This window comes from Oncorhynchus kisutch, linkage group LG4 (assembly GCF_002021735.2).
Source record: "Oncorhynchus kisutch isolate 150728-3 linkage group LG4, Okis_V2, whole genome shotgun sequence".
In the NCBI taxonomy this organism is placed as follows: Eukaryota; Metazoa; Chordata; class Actinopteri; order Salmoniformes; family Salmonidae; genus Oncorhynchus; species Oncorhynchus kisutch.
In genome coordinates this window covers 45101750-45117468 of record NC_034177.2, presented here as the reverse complement: position 1 = coordinate 45117468, position 15719 = coordinate 45101750, and the positions used below count along the sequence as shown (strand labels likewise).

Sequence of the window (15719 nt, the reverse complement as noted above, 5' to 3'; positions counted from 1 at the left end):
CAGGCTAAAAATGAAAAATGCACTGTCACAACAGCTAGTGACCTAGCAGTCCGAATGCCCTTTAGCTGACCAATTCAACATTAGCTGACGAATTCTTGAGTGAACAACACATTTTGCAAGGATCAACAGTTCATCACTGTTTCGACTATATCTTCAAAAGTGTATGTCTTCGTTAAAATGTAATTTGTGGGGGATACTTGCTGGTACAGACCTAAAATGAATTGGCAGGAAAAGCACGATCAGATTTAGTGTCTTTTTATTGCATTGGCTTCATGAGTTGTGAAGCCAGGCGGCTAGGCGTTGTCTCAGTGGATTCCTAGAGTAGCTGTGCTACCCACGCACACACAAACTTGCATGATTAGCATAAAGGGAGAACACTCAGCCTAACCCTAATAATTCTCAAAAACGGTTGAAATTGGGTGTTAAATAACTATTTCCATGGCATATTGCTTGCTCACCTGAAAGCTCTTTCTTATGTTAAGAAATGTGAAATTGAGGTGAGATCGAATTGGCGCATGAATACTGAACAATTAAGCTCTGCTGTATAGATATTTAAGTGATATTTTTCCCTAACACATCCTGCCTCTCCATCCCCTGCCCTGTATTTACCCTGCAAATAGTGCTTAGCTTCACTGACTTAGTGCTAGATGTAACTCACTCATCTCTGCCGAGCTTTCTGAAGCTATATCCACAATAGTTACTTCTAATATATCTTCCCGTCCCATATGACAGATGGCTTATTGCAGTCCTGGTATTATTCCAATAAATGTTGCACAGAGAAACATCTGCTATGCAAATACCGCCGTATTGCTGTCACTTTGTCTTTGCCTGTCAAAGCAGAGATACAGCTCTCTACCTCGTACCGGAGCGTCGGGCTGCCTGCCAGACAAAGGCCACGAAACACAGCTGCCAACTCTATCCACTGAACATCAAATAGAACTCAAATTACTGCTAGGAGAGGATCCAATTCTTCTCCCACTGAATCTCATAAAGGATATCACATTTAACAGCTGAGATCCCAAAACAATGCTCCTCCTTCTACACTACAGAGTCCTGTCATTAGTGCTAGTTTATCTGGTATACAGAAATGTCAACGGCTCTTATGTCATAGGGCACGGCATATAAAGCCCTTAGAGGTTTGACCTGAATAGTGTCTTAGAGTTGACGAAGAAGAAAGGCAGACTCTCTCTTTGAGGGTGAGGTTAAAAAACAGTGTTTGAGAGTCAGATGAAGAAGAACGAGAGATGAAGGTCTACATGGAGCTTCCGCTCTCTATAGCCACCCTCTCCCCAGTGACACAGAGATTGCAGGCGGGCAGCAGCACCGGAGACATGCGGAGCCAGGGCCCACAGGCCTGTGTGTGTGGGACCACAACTAAAGGATCCTAAACACTCCCGCAGGAACTAATGTTGTGGACAGAAGCCCAGCCCAAATCCTTGACGTGAAGAACATAACCATGGAGAGAGCCATGGAAGTCAGGGATATACACTGCTCAAAAAAATAAAGGGAACACTTAAACAACACAATGTAACTCCAAGTCAATCACACTTCTGTGAAATCAAACTGTCCACTTAGGAAGCAACACTGATTGACAATAAATTTCACATGCTGTTGTGCCAATGGAATAGACAACAGGTGGAAATTATAGGCAATTAGCAAGACACCCCCAATAAAGGAGTGGTTCTGCAGGTGGTGACAACAGACCACTTCTCAGTTCCTATGCTTCCAGGCTGATGTTTTGGTCACTTTTGAATGCTGGTTGTGCTTTCACTCTAGTGGTAGCATGAGACGGAGTCTACAATCCACAGGTTTGGCTCAGGTAGTGCAGCTCATCCAGGATGGAACATCAATGCGAGCTGTGGCAAGGTTTGCTGTGTCTGTCAGCGTAGTGTCCAGAGCATGGAGGCGCTACCAGGAGACAGGCCAGTACATCAGGAGACGTGGAGGAGGCCGTAGGAGGGCAACAACCCAGCAGCAGGACCGCTACCTCCGCCTTTGTGCAAGTAGGAGCAGGAGGAGCACTGCCAGAGCCCTGCAAAATGACCTCCAGCAGGTCACAAATGTGCATGTGTCTGCTCAAACGGTCAGAAACAGACTCCATGAGGGTGGTATGAGGGCCCGACGTCCACAGGTGGGGGTTGTGCTTACAGCCCAACACCATGCCGGACGTTTGGCATTTGCCAGAGAACACCAAGATTGGCAAATTTGCCACTGACGCCCTGTGCTCTTCACAGATGAAAGCAGGTTCACACTGAGCACGTGACAGAGTCTGGAGACGCCGTGGAGAATGTTCTGCTGCCTGCAACATCCTCCAGCATGACCGGTTTGGCGGTGGGTCAGTCATGGTGTGGGGTGGCATTTCTTTGGGGGGCCGCACACCCCTCCATGTGCTCGCCAGAGGTAGCCTGACCGAGATGAGATCCTCAGACCCCTTGTGAGACCATATGCTGGTGCGGTTGGCCCTGGGTTCCTCCTAAATGCAAGACAATGCTGGACCTCATGTGGCTGGAGTGTGTCAGCAGTTCCTGCAAGAGGAAGGCATTGATGCTATGGACTGGCCCGCCCGTTCCCCAGACCTGAATCCAATTGAGCACATCTGGGACATCATGTCTCGCTCCATCCACCAACGCCACGTTGCACCACAGACTGTCCAGGAGTTGGCGGATGCTTTAGTCCAGGTCTGGGAGGAGATCCCTCAGGAGACCATCCGCCACCTCATCAGGAGCATGCCCAGGCGTTGTAGGGAGGACATACAGGCACGTGGAGGCCACACACACTACTGAGCCTCATTTTGACTTGTTTTAAGGACATTACATCAAAGTTGGATCAGCCTGTAGTGTGGTTTTCCACTTTAATTTTGAGTGTGACTCCAAATCCAGACCTCCATGGGTTGATACATTTGATTTCCATTGATAATTTTTGTGTGATTTTGTTATCAGCACATTCAACTATGTAAAGAAAAAAGTATTTAATAAGAGTATTTCATTCATTCAGATCTAGGATGTGTTATTTTAGAGTTCCCTTTATTTTTTTGAGCAGGGTATTAACCAAAGATTACCCAACTGCAACCCACTGATGCCAGCAAATGTTAAGATATTTACATTGGGTGAAAGTCATTAACTTGATGCACCTGTACCACATTTTATTTATTTATTTTACCTTTATTTAACTAGGCAAGTTGTTTAAGAACAAATTCTTATTTTCAATGACGGCCTAAGAACAGTGGGCTAACTGAGGGGCAGAACGACAGCATTTTACCTTGTCAGCTCGGGGATTTGATCTTGCAAACTTTCGGTTACTAGTCCAACACTCCAACCACTAGGCTACCTGCCACCTCATTTTAAAGTGAAATGATAGTGAAAATTATGTTTTATAACATGCAACGTCCCCGCTGAGCTCCATACAATGTAACTGTGGCCTTTAGAACAGCTGTATGGCTGAGGATATACATCAGTTGCGGAGAAAGGTTTGGGCTTGAGTTTGTCTGTTTGGAGAAACAGTGTCGTGGCCTCAGATCCTGTGGTTTGATGAGACGATCACAATTGTATCTTTTACCCCCCAAAAAGTTTTTGTCTACCAAGAATAATCTCTCCTGGGAGACGAGCTGTAGAGAGTGTGAGACAGAGTAGTCATACAGTATCTGTCAAGAGTTTTGATGGACTGTCCTGAGGATCAGCCTCAGTCTGGCTCTCTGCACATTGGTATTCTTCTGAGGTTGATGGGGAGCAGGTCTGGCAGTGCCTCTGGCGTGCGCTCTGACGGGGGGGATTTTACCACCTCTCTTCAGAGGAAACAGACAGTCAGTGCCTCTTGCACTCCTCACGTAACCTTGTAAAACCATCCGGAAGTCTCGCAAGCTTACAATCTTTTTCGCTACAGCGCATCGGTAATCAGCCTAGTAATTACGAGGCTCCTCCTCGTGTGTGTGTGTGTGTGTGTGTGCGCCCCTGGGAGTTGTGAGCTAACATGAGCGCTGTATTGCATTGTGTTGTCAGTGAATAGAAGGAATGCTATTCTTTCTCCTCTGCAGGGCCAGCATTGTGCAGAAGAGGATCATTTACTTCCAGGATGAAGGTTCCCTCACTGTCAGACTGTGTGAGAAAGGTACAGCATATCTGTCCTATACGAATATTACTTCTCACTGGAACAGCCCAATGCTTTTATATGATCTGTTACTGTAGTAGATTATAATGGAGATATTGTATGTAGTCATATTCAAAAATTATTTTCGGTCAAGCAAGATCACCATTCTTATCTTCACTTTGTGTGTGTGTGCGTGGGGGGGTTGAGGGGTCGTGTGTGTTTGTGTGTGTGTGTGTGTGTGTATGTGTGGCTGGGTGGGTGGGTGTGTGTGTTTCAGAGGCTGTGTTTGGAGAGACCACAGAGAAGCCCCCTCCGGAATGCTGTGCCTGTGGGACGGCCAAGTACAGAGTCACCTTCTATGGGAACTGGTCGGAGAAAATTCACCCTAAAGACTACCCCAGTAAGTCCTTCACTGCAGTCATGTACTGTATGTACGCCCACGCACACTGCACATTGCTGTACAACTTCCCACCTGTTGCTCAACTGTCCGTTTGCTCTGGAGTGTGAAAGGATCTGCACCGTTTATAGTCATTAAGCAAGACATTATGGTTTTGGAAGAAAAACAAAAAGATTACATTTTACCCTGGACATATTTAGACTGTCTGTTGACTAGAGTTACATACTGCACGAAAGAACAGCACACTGTAGTTTAGAGCAGTGGTTCCCAACCTTTTTGGAACCATGGCACACCTTGATGGGATATTAAATTCCGTGGCATACCTAAAATGTCCCTTCTAATTTATTTAGTGGTAATGACCTCATCTGATCCATACTGCAAATCATATATTGTCTGTGACTTTTTTTAAAGGTTTGTTTTCATAGTTTCTTACTCATGGTGGTTAATTTGTGTGTACCCTTTTAAGAGCTTCCTGTCAATTTGAGCCAGAAAGAAAAACATGTAGCTCTGATAAAATAGGTATTTTAGTTTTGAACGGTTTGGGCTAAAGATGAGCCAATGCCTTCTGCATTGTAAAGGTGTAATCACAGACGGAAACCCATGCTCTGTTTAGTTATATGGCAGAGGCTGTAGTATAGCTAGTATAGCTAAACCCAGAGTAAAGCTAAGCCCAAATGACTAATCAGATGTGCCTGTTCTAATCGTTTTCACAGACAAAGTAAAATCATACAAATGAGTTTGCTCGTGATGGGCACCCCTCAAAATGATACAAACATAACAACAGCCTGAGTGCACTGGACTTGAAACAACGATACAGATCGTAATCATGTGCCATTTAATGTTTTATGAGACCGGCACTGCATTCCACAGGGCATGTTTATAACAGTTAAAAAAACAAGATTAGGAAGGTTTTGCTGGAGCCCTGAGAGTTCCTCACTACAAACCAGTTTGGAACCACTGGGTTAGAGGATTTCTCTTAAATGATTTGTGTGTTGTTGGGATTTAAACAAATACTTTTCAGTAAGCCTAAGTCAGTAAAACAGTATGATATTGGATAGCTGTTATGATACAGTCTCCTCTTTTGGAGCTGATGATCCGAACCACACACATATTCCCTGCAGTCAGTGTTATGTAGTCACAGCTTACAAAGGGAATCGCCATAAATAATTTGAGATGGGAAGAGGCTCTTTTGGCAGGAAACAAGAAACAAGTTTTGGTACATTAAAGCACATCACATGGATTCTCTATAGGCCTGATGGGCTTAAAGAGATGAACTGTATAGTTTCCCTTTCCCTCCAGCTTGATATATAATCTTTCACGGAGGGAAGCGTATCATGGAAAAACGTAATTACATTCAAGGGTTTCTGAGGGGAGTGTTGAGTGGCCAAAGTAAAAACAATGATATATACAAATTGGTTGGTGTGTGTGTGTGCTGTCTGACCGGGTCTATTCCAGCCTCAACTCTTTCAGTAATGATGAGGGCTCCACCAGTGGAAGTGCGGGCCTGTCACAGTATATCTAACAGTGGCCTTCCAGCCACATGCATGGCTAATGAACACTGTCTCCACCACTCTGCTGTTAGCCTCACACGCCCAACAGACACAGTTAAAGCCAGGAGCGATCTGTCAGCCGCTACACCTACACATGTAGGAACTTAATTTTGCTACAGTTTGCTACAGCAGGAAAATAGTCCTGCAGCAACAGAACATGTGAATTATTATGTGGATTCTAATTCATCCACATTTTTGTAGGGGGTTGATAGATTTTTCATAAGGGAAAATCAAGTCTTAAATTTCAAAGTGGAAATCGCAAACTTCAGTAGCCTTTTTTAAACCTCAAATGCACTACGGGTTTAACATGTCCTGCATTGCAGGAACGTTCTCCTGTAACATGGTGATCAAATTAAGATCCTACATCTGTACACAGACACACGCAGACGACTTTGTTTCTCTGTCACCACCCTATACAGGACGCGCCAATCATTGGTCAGCCCTCATCGGGGCGTCCCACTCCAGGAGCTATGTCCTGTGGGAGTACGGTGGCTACGCCAGCGAAGGGGTGAAACAGGTGGCAGAGCTGGGGTCTCCAGTTAAGATGGAGGAGGAGATAAGACAGAAGGTAGGTCCTAAAGAAACATCATGGGTTCCGAACTGTTCATGTTTGCCGATCCGCTATATCTGATCTTCAGACAAAAAGTGGCTTGGATCGGACTTTCTGATGTCTTAATGTGCCTGTCTCCGCTTCTGAAACAGCATGTCAAAGGTTGATCAGTTAATGGCAGGACCTCTCTGGCATATTAATGAATCACACAAGTTTGTATATTGGCTGATCTGCACCGCTCTGCTATTTAGTGCTAATTCCCTGCTCTCGGGTGACATGGCAACAATAGTGTTGAGGCCAGGGGCAGATGAGATGCAGAGGGGCATCATGGGATGGCTGTGGAGGAGCGGTGGCATGACTAATGGAGGGAGAGGTGAGAAAGGATGGCCGCCTCACAGAGAATCTTAAAGGTCACACAGGAAAGGCTCATAACCCATGTGATCTTTTCTTTTCCACAGTGCTGTGAGGGCCGACTAATAATGGGAATGTTGACAAGTGTCAGATGGAAGATAGTGTTCTGTTTGACTTCCTGTCACAAGCAAATATGATTGGTTGTCACGGATTCTGGAGGTGGGCCACAATCACCAATTTCCGCTTTCAAATTTTCTGTTTATAATTCAATTTGTTGTTGTTGTAAAATAAATTACTGTGATATCAATCAAGGTAGAATTAAACCCATAGGAATGTGCTCAATATACATATATTACTGATTGAAATTGGTAATAAAATAGGGATAGAATTACACAGGAAACATATTAGTTAATGGTCCATATAACGAGCAGTCTTTAAGTCGTGTTATGACTTGTGGCAGTGACAAGTGTTCTCAAGTCCATAGAATTAGGGATTCAAATACTTGAATGGACACCTTCTTATGACAGTATAAAAGGTCAGTCAGTGCTGTCATAAGATATTGTGTAAAACAATGAATTTGAAGATTATTTGCACAGTGGACTCTAGTTTAACAAACCTAACGCAATGGTAAATCTAAGCGCTGGCTGAAGGTCTATAGGTCCGGGGGTGTGTGAGAAATATTTTTCATATTTTCACAGCCAGAATTATGAGCACAATAGCTGGCGGTGGCTCAAAAGTGCTGGGTTTTGTATAAACAATTTGTAAGTGTGACGAGGGTTTAGCCACTGGCCAATCAACGCATTCCATGGCTTATTTGAAAAAGCAAAAAAAACATTTAACCTTTATTTAACTAGGCAAGTCAGTTAAAGAACAAATTCTTATTTACAATGACAGCCAAACCCTAACCCAGATGACGCTGGGCCAATTGTGTGCCGCCCTATGGGACTCCCAATCACGGCCGGTTGTGATACAGCCTGGAATTGAAACCAGGGTCTGTAGTGATGCCTCTAGCACTGAGATGCAGTGCCTTGGACCACTAAGCCAATAGGCATTATTAATGCATGCTTTTGTCTCAAGCTCTTTAGGTTTTTTGTTTTATTTGATTGAACCTTTATTTATCCAGGTTAGTCTCATTGAGATCAAATACATTTTTCAAGAGAGACCTGGTCCAACCAAGACAGCAGCAGGGGGGAACAATATTTCAGCCAATTTTGCTACAATTTTGCTATCAGACATAACAATTTATAGACATAGACACACCATGAACAGAATTTAGACGTAGACACACATAAATTATAATTACAGAACATACAAGCGTTCTAGATAAAAATGTGTCATATATACCCCCGCATGAAGTCCTAATGACAATCACTTTCCTCAGTAACATGTGTCAACCAACCTTTTTGACACCTTTGCAATGATCTGTTCTGACTTGAAGAACTGTTAAAAGTAAGTAGGAGTGAGACCTTAACTGGTATTTATTTCCTGAAAAATTCCTCAAAATGGCCTTATCGATCATGGTATGCCTAATGTTTAAGCCTACCTAGAGTCAACGAAGACCAGCCAACAGCACTATGGAGATCACAGTGATGTCAGACGCTTTCAGTTAATACCTGGTCTGCAGCTAATAGTAATAGATGGAGGTGTAGATAATCAATTGCTTTCATGGCTCTATGCACCTCTGAGACAAAGGTTGGAAAGAGAACCTTGAGCAGGAGTGCTCGGGAGTGTACAGGGTGCTCATTTTGACCTTTTAACCCTATTAAATAATTTGCCTGCATCAAGAAAATGCTGATTAAAAGAGTTCAGAATAGAGGTATTCTCAGTTACCACCTGTGAGTCTACCAGCAGTTGTTTAGGAAGCTGTGCATCTTTTTTTGCACTCCAAACCTTTCACTACTCGCCAAGCTTTGTATGGATTATTCAGATTCTCAAACAGTAGATTTGAGGTAGTAGTCTGCTTTCAGTTTTCAGGTCCTAGCTACACCCTGATTCATTCTGAATGCATTTAAAAGCCATCCAACCATCAGCTGAATAAGACCCTCTTATTGACGGTCTTTGCGTTGTCGTCAAGTAAGCTTTACACGTCTCCTAAAATAGAAAACACTTGGCTCTTGTAAATGTTCTATTATGTTTGAGGCATGTTCTCAAAAAGCAAAATATAGCCTCGGCCTGCCATTGATACTATATTATTGCACGGAATAATTGAAATACGTTTGGATGAATACTTGAACAAGCAAAATATAGTATGCAGGTAGGTAGGTGTGTGGATGTTTTAGGATGTGCGGTATATTTCAATTCAAGGCACTCTGAAGAATAGACCATTTAAACATATAGGATAGGCTACTTTACAAGGTCAGGATATAAAATACATGACGCATTGCTGTTGACCAAGCATTAGTAGCTGTGGCTTAGGGCAAGGATACCCTATGGAGGGTTGGATATGAAATGAAAAACAAGCTATCTTTTTTTTGAAACAACAATATTTATAAATAAGATGAGGTCAGAGGCATGAAATCATAATGTGCTTTATGCATAACATTTGCACGTCTATACAAAATACTAGGCTCCTGTCAATTGTATCGTTGCCTGTGTAAAAGGCAGATTCTCAAAACACAGACGAGGTGTGCTTATTGAAAGTGGGGATGGAAAGCCTACTTGAACAAGAAATATGCAAGTATGTACAGTATATTGTGAATTATGAAAAAACATGAGGGTAAAAACCTCCAAAATATTTCAAAGCACTCTCAGTAGACCATTTCAAACCCCTTTATTCATAGGCTACTTGGCTAATGGCCAGAATAAAATATGCATGTCTGCAATGCTGCTAAACCAGCCCTGATTAAGGTTTATAGTCAAATTAAACAAAATGGGGGGAACCAATCACTGGCACAAAAAGCACATCTCTTTTCCATGGGCATTGTGCACCATGGCTGGATAGGCTGTGCTTCAACCCTCAAAGTCCATGCCATTATCAACTGCATTACCATTGAGACCTGCTTTTTGTGGGTCTCAAAACTTCCCATTAGCACTGCATAAAATTTGAACTTTTGCACTTGTTTTTGACACACCTCAATATTGCCACCCCTCCCATCTCAGCACAAGCGAGCTGCCGAACCTAGCCGAAATTGCAGAAACTAGCGTTAGAGCTGAAAAGTGTGCCAGTTTTTACATGGAAAAATTGCAATCTAATGTGCGTTTGACACATGCGTCTCCTTAGTGCCAGACGTAAATATAGTCCAGTATGTTTTTTAGCTAGCTAGCCTGCCAAGTGGAATGATTACAATATTTTTTTTAATTAACTTCCAACATTCCATACTAACAATGCAGGCAATCCACAGCCATACACTGGCTGAAAACAGTTGATGATTGGATTTAGACAAGTTGTAAATGCAACATGTACAGAAATGGTATAATATTCGAACACACACATCATTCCAAGAAAACAAACATTGAGACAGTTATGGTCCCTTTTACCCTGTACAAATCTCCCATTTTACCACCACCAAAGCACCCCCAGACCATCACATTGCCTCAACCATGCTTGACAGATTGCGTCAAGTACTCCTCCAGCATCTTTTCATGATTTCTGCATCTCACGAATGTTCTTCTTTCTGATCCGAGCACCTCAAACTTAGATTCGTCTGTCCATAACACTTTTTCCCCCAATCTTCCTCTGTCCAGTGTGTGTGCTATTTTGCCCATCTTAATCTTTTATTTTTATTGGCCAATCTGAGATATGGCGTTTCTTTGCAACTCTGCCTAGAAGGCCAGCATCCCGGAGTCGCCTCTTCACTGTTGACGTTGAGACTGGTGTCTTGCGGGTACTATTTAATGAAGCTGCCAGTTGAGGACTTGTGAGGTGTCTGTTTCTCAAACTAGACACTCTAATGTACTTGTCCTGTTACTCAGTTCTGCACCACTCCTCTTTCTATTCTGGTTAGTGCCAGTTTGCGCTGTTCTGTGAAGGGAGTAGTACACAGCATTGTAAGAGGTCTTCAGTTTCTTGGAAATTTCTCCAAGAATAGCCTTTCTTTCTCAGCACAAGAATAGACTAACGAGTTTCAGAAGAAAGTTATTTGTTTCTGGCCATTTTGAGCCTGTAATCAAACCCACAAATGCTGATGCTCCAGGTGCTCCAGATACAGATCAATTATCCTTTTAAAATGATGAACTTGGATTAGCTAACACAACGTGCCATTGGAACACGTGAGTCATGGTTGCTGATAATGGGCCTCCTTGGCGTTTTTCCTATTTGGTTGCATAACAACCTAGAATTTAAATTGATTTTGGATTTGATTTGGATTTCATGTAATGGACATGCACAAAATAGTCCAAACTGGTGAAGTGAAATGAAAAAAATTACTTGTTTCAAAAAAAGAATGTGTGCATATGTATTCACCCCCTTTGCTATGAAGTACAAGTACTAAGTACAATCTTAGTATCACATGATCTGTCACATGATCTCAGTATATATACACACCTGTTCTGAAAGGCCCCAGAGCTCTCCAAACAGGTCAGGAACAAAGTTGTGGAGAATTACAGATCAAGGTTAGGTTATAAAAAAATATCAGAAACTTTGAACATCCAACGGAGCACCATTAAATCCATTATAAAGAAAATGAAAGAATATGGCAGCACAACAACCCTGCCAAGAGAGGGCCGCCCACCAAAACTCACAGAACAGGCAAGGAGGGCATTAATCAGAGAGGCAACAAAGAGACCGAAGATAACCCTGAAGGAGCTACAAAAGCTCCACAGCGAAGATTGGAGTATCTGTCCATAGGACCACTTTAAGCTGTACACTCCATAGAGCTGGGCTTTACAAAAGAGTGGCCAGCAAAAAGCCATTGGTTAAAGAAAAAATAAGCAAACACATTTAGTGTTTACCAAAAGACATGTGGGAGATTCCCCAAACATTTGAAAGAAGGTACTTTTGGCCATCAAGGAAAACGCTATGTCTGGCGCAAACCCAACACCTCTCATCACCCCGAGAGCACCATCCCCACAGTGATGCATGGTGGTGGCAGCATTATGCTGTGGGGATGTTTTTCATCAGCAGGGACTTAGAAACTGGTCAGAATTGAAGGAATGATGGATGGTGCTTAATACAGGAAAATTGTTGAGGGAAATCTGTTGAGACTGGGACTGGTTCATCCTTGGGAGCAATTTCCAAACGCCTGAAGGTACCGTGTTCATCTGTACAAACAATAGTACGCAGGTATAAACACCATGGGACCACGCAGCCGTCATACCGCTCAGGAAGGAGAAGCGTTAGAGATGAACGTACATTGGTGCGAAAAGTGTAAATCAATCCCAGAACAATATCAAAGGACCTTGTGAAGATGCTTGGTGAGGTCAACATTGGATCATTCAGAGATCCTCACTGAACTTCTGGAGAGAGTTTGCTGCACTGAAAGTAAAGGGGCTGAATAATTTTGCACGCCCAATTTTTCAGTTTATGATTTGTTAAAAAAGTTTGAAATATCCAATAAATGTCGTTCCACTTCATGATTGTGTCCCACTTGTTGTTGATTCTTCACAAAAAAATACAGTTTTATATCTTTATGTTTGAAGCCTGAAATGTGGCAAAAGGTCACAAAGTTCAAGGGGGCCGAATACTTTCGCAAGGCACTGTATGTGATCACAAACAAAGTGAGAAAAACACTCTTTAAAATAACTAAGGTGTTACCTGTTAACATTTTGTCAATCTGGGACAGAATCTCTTGAGCATTTGTTTTTCTAATGTGTGTATGTGACTGTGTTGTGGGTGGGTTTTCAGCTGGATTTAGGTAGAATGTTTTGGTACAGTAGGGACATCCATCTGCAAGCTTCTGATGTTCATCTTGTTTTTGATAGTCAAAAGATTCTCCACTAACAAAAAGTGTGATGAATTTGATTATAAAATGCATAAAAACATAATATTCAATATTTTTAAAGGTGGATTTAAATACTTACTTTGCCACATTGAATATTATGCTCTGTAAGAAAAAGACGGTAATGAAACCAATTGATACTTTTAAGCTTTTCAAATTTCTTTGAATGTAAAAACCCGGTGTGTTTCTGTTTTTGTGTTTGTTTGTTTGATGCTTTGTGTTACAAAAATCGATACTGTACATCCTTCTTAAAATTTGTAACACATTTTATTGCGTATCCTTCACAATGAATGAAATTTAAAAAACAACAACAATGGCTGCCATTTTTAAAGCATTCTAGAACTTTGAGGGTTTGCCATAGCCACTCTAGAAATTTCATAGGATCCCTATGCTCATCCCTTCTGTTATCCATCCATTGCTGTGCCCTGGCCTGTTAACAGTCTACATCATTCATCATACCTGTCATCTGTTTGCTTTGGAATGGCATCTCCTTGATCATATATCAATGTACCCATCAGAGTTCTTGTTTTTTTGTATGATTCTATGGTGGCCATTCATATAATGGCTTACATACTGTAAACATTTCTTCTAAAGATGAAGCCATAAGAGGAAGATATTTAGAGTGAAATCATAGATATGACAGCAGGGTTAGATAATCAGTGTTTTGGCATCTGTGAGTGTCTCTGACAACATGGCTGTGTCTGGGAGAGTGCGTTTGGGGTTTCTGCTATCTGGTCTATGGAGTGTTTTTCGTAGAGATCGTCAGCCTGTTCCATCTGCGTATTGTTTTATTTGCTGAGTACGAGTACTGAGTACAAGGTCATCTTTATTTAGATGACTGTGATTTCTCAGTCATTGCTAATCCAAAAGAGAGAATAAAGTTGCTGCACACACAGATCCAGAGGTAAACTGATGCTTCATTTGTCAAAGCTCACACAATAAATTCTAGATGTCCCGATGTTTGTGACAGTGACGAATGCTTCATGCTGTATAGGGTTAAATGCAACTACATACAGTGGCAAGAAACAGCATGTGAACCCTTTGGAAATACCTGGATTTCTGCATAAATTTGTATTCAAATTTGATCTGATCTTCATTTAGGTCACAACAATAGACAAACACAGTCTGCTTAAACTAATAACACACAAACAATTATATGTTTTCATGTCTTTATTGAACACACCGTGTAAACATTCACAGTGCAGGGTGGGAAAAGTATGTGAAGCATTGGATTTAATAACTGGTTGACCCTCCTTTGGCATCAATAACCTCAACCAAACTTTCTGTAGTTGTGGATCAGACCTGCACAACGGTCAGGAGGAATTTTAGACTATTCCTCTTTAGAAAATTGTTTAAGTTCAGCAATATTCTTGGGATGTCTGGTGTGAACTGCTCTCTTGAGGTCATGCCATAGCATCTCAATCAGGTTGAGGTCAGGACTCTGACTGGGCCACTCCAGAAGGCGTATTTTCTTCTGTTGAAGCCATTTTTATTGATTTACTTCTGTGTTTGGGTTGTTGCCTTGTTGCATTACCGAACTTCTGTGGAGCTTCAATTGGTGGACCGATAGCATAACATTCTCCTGCAAAATGTCTTGATAAACTTCGGAATTCATTTTTTCTGTCTGATAGCAAGCTGTCCAGGCCCTGAGGCTGCAAAGCAACCCCAAACTATGGTGTTCCCTCCACCATACTTTAGTGTTGGGATGAGGTTTTGATGTTGGTGTGCTGTGCCTTTTTTTCTCCACACTCAGTGTTGTTTGTTCCTTCCAAACAACTCAACTGTAGTTTAATCTGTCCACAGAATATTTTTCCAGTAGCGCTGTGGAACATCCAGGTGCGCTTTTGCAAACTTCAGACATGCAGCAAAGTTTTTTTGGTCAGCATTGACTTTTTTCGTGGTGTCACGGAAATCCAGGTAATTCCAAAGGGTTCACATACCTTTTCTTGCCACTGTAGCTCTAAGCCACAGCAATTTAGTCTATTCTGTTAAATTGAGACACTGGCTATCGGGTGTTGTAGAATGCCCTTTCTTTCTCACATGATAAGGGTAGATTATAACATTCCGAGCTCATCATTTGACAATGCCCCGGGAAGGCACATTGTCCGGTTATGGGATGATTACATTTTCTAATTCTGCTACTGACCTTGGGGAAATGCTACTGAAGGAGCTCAGCATTCATTTCTTGCCAGGGAAGGGACATAGTTTCTTCTTAACACTGACACGCTAGTACATAACAGTAGCATCAAGATAAGGCAGGGCAAAACATGGATTAATCTGTATATACTTGAGACACCATAGGACAAGAGCTGGAAGTGACGCTCAGAATGTAAATCTACATGTTCTGAACACTTTATTACAATGTTTTGTTGGATATTTTTGTAAATAATGAATGAAGATTCAAGCTAGAATCTGCAGTTAAAACAATAACAAGGTTGCCACCCTGCCTTTGTTTTGATAAAATGATGATGGATGGGTTTGGAGAAATATATCCATACTCAAATTTATAGAGAGAGTGTAACGGTTTTCTTTAGGTGAAGTAGAGGCGGACCAAAATGCAGCGTGGTGGTTATTCATGTTTTTAATAAAGACGACTATACATGAACAGACAAAAAAAAACAAGAAAAGTGAAAACCTAAACAGTCCTATCTGGTGCAAACACAGAGACAGGAACAATCACCCACAAAACCCAACACAAAACAGGCTACCTAAATATGGTTCCCAATCAGAGACAATGACTAACACCTGCCTCTGATTGAGAACCATATCAGGCCAAACATAGAAATAGACAAACAAGACACACAACATAGAATGCCCACCCAGCTCACGTCCTGACCAACACGAAAACAAGGAAAACACATACGAACGATGGTCAGAACGTGACAGAGAGCTATGGCTGCAAGGACTGACCA

At 42.0% G+C, this 15719-nt stretch overlaps 1 protein-coding gene across 2 annotated transcripts in view; it reads left to right on the top strand.

Annotated features, from left to right (window-relative positions):
• The window catches only part of LOC109889591 (spondin-1-like), a 134456-nt gene that overhangs the window by 50879 nt on the left and 67858 nt on the right, over positions 1-15719 (top strand). For both annotated transcript variants that reach the window (XM_020481138.2, XM_020481139.2), the window contains exons 5-7: positions 4031-4104; positions 4361-4483; positions 6450-6598. In XM_020481138.2, coding sequence (XP_020336727.1) covers positions 4031-4104; positions 4361-4483; positions 6450-6598 — 346 coding nt within the window. The remainder of the gene's footprint in view (positions 1-4030; positions 4105-4360; positions 4484-6449; positions 6599-15719) is intronic.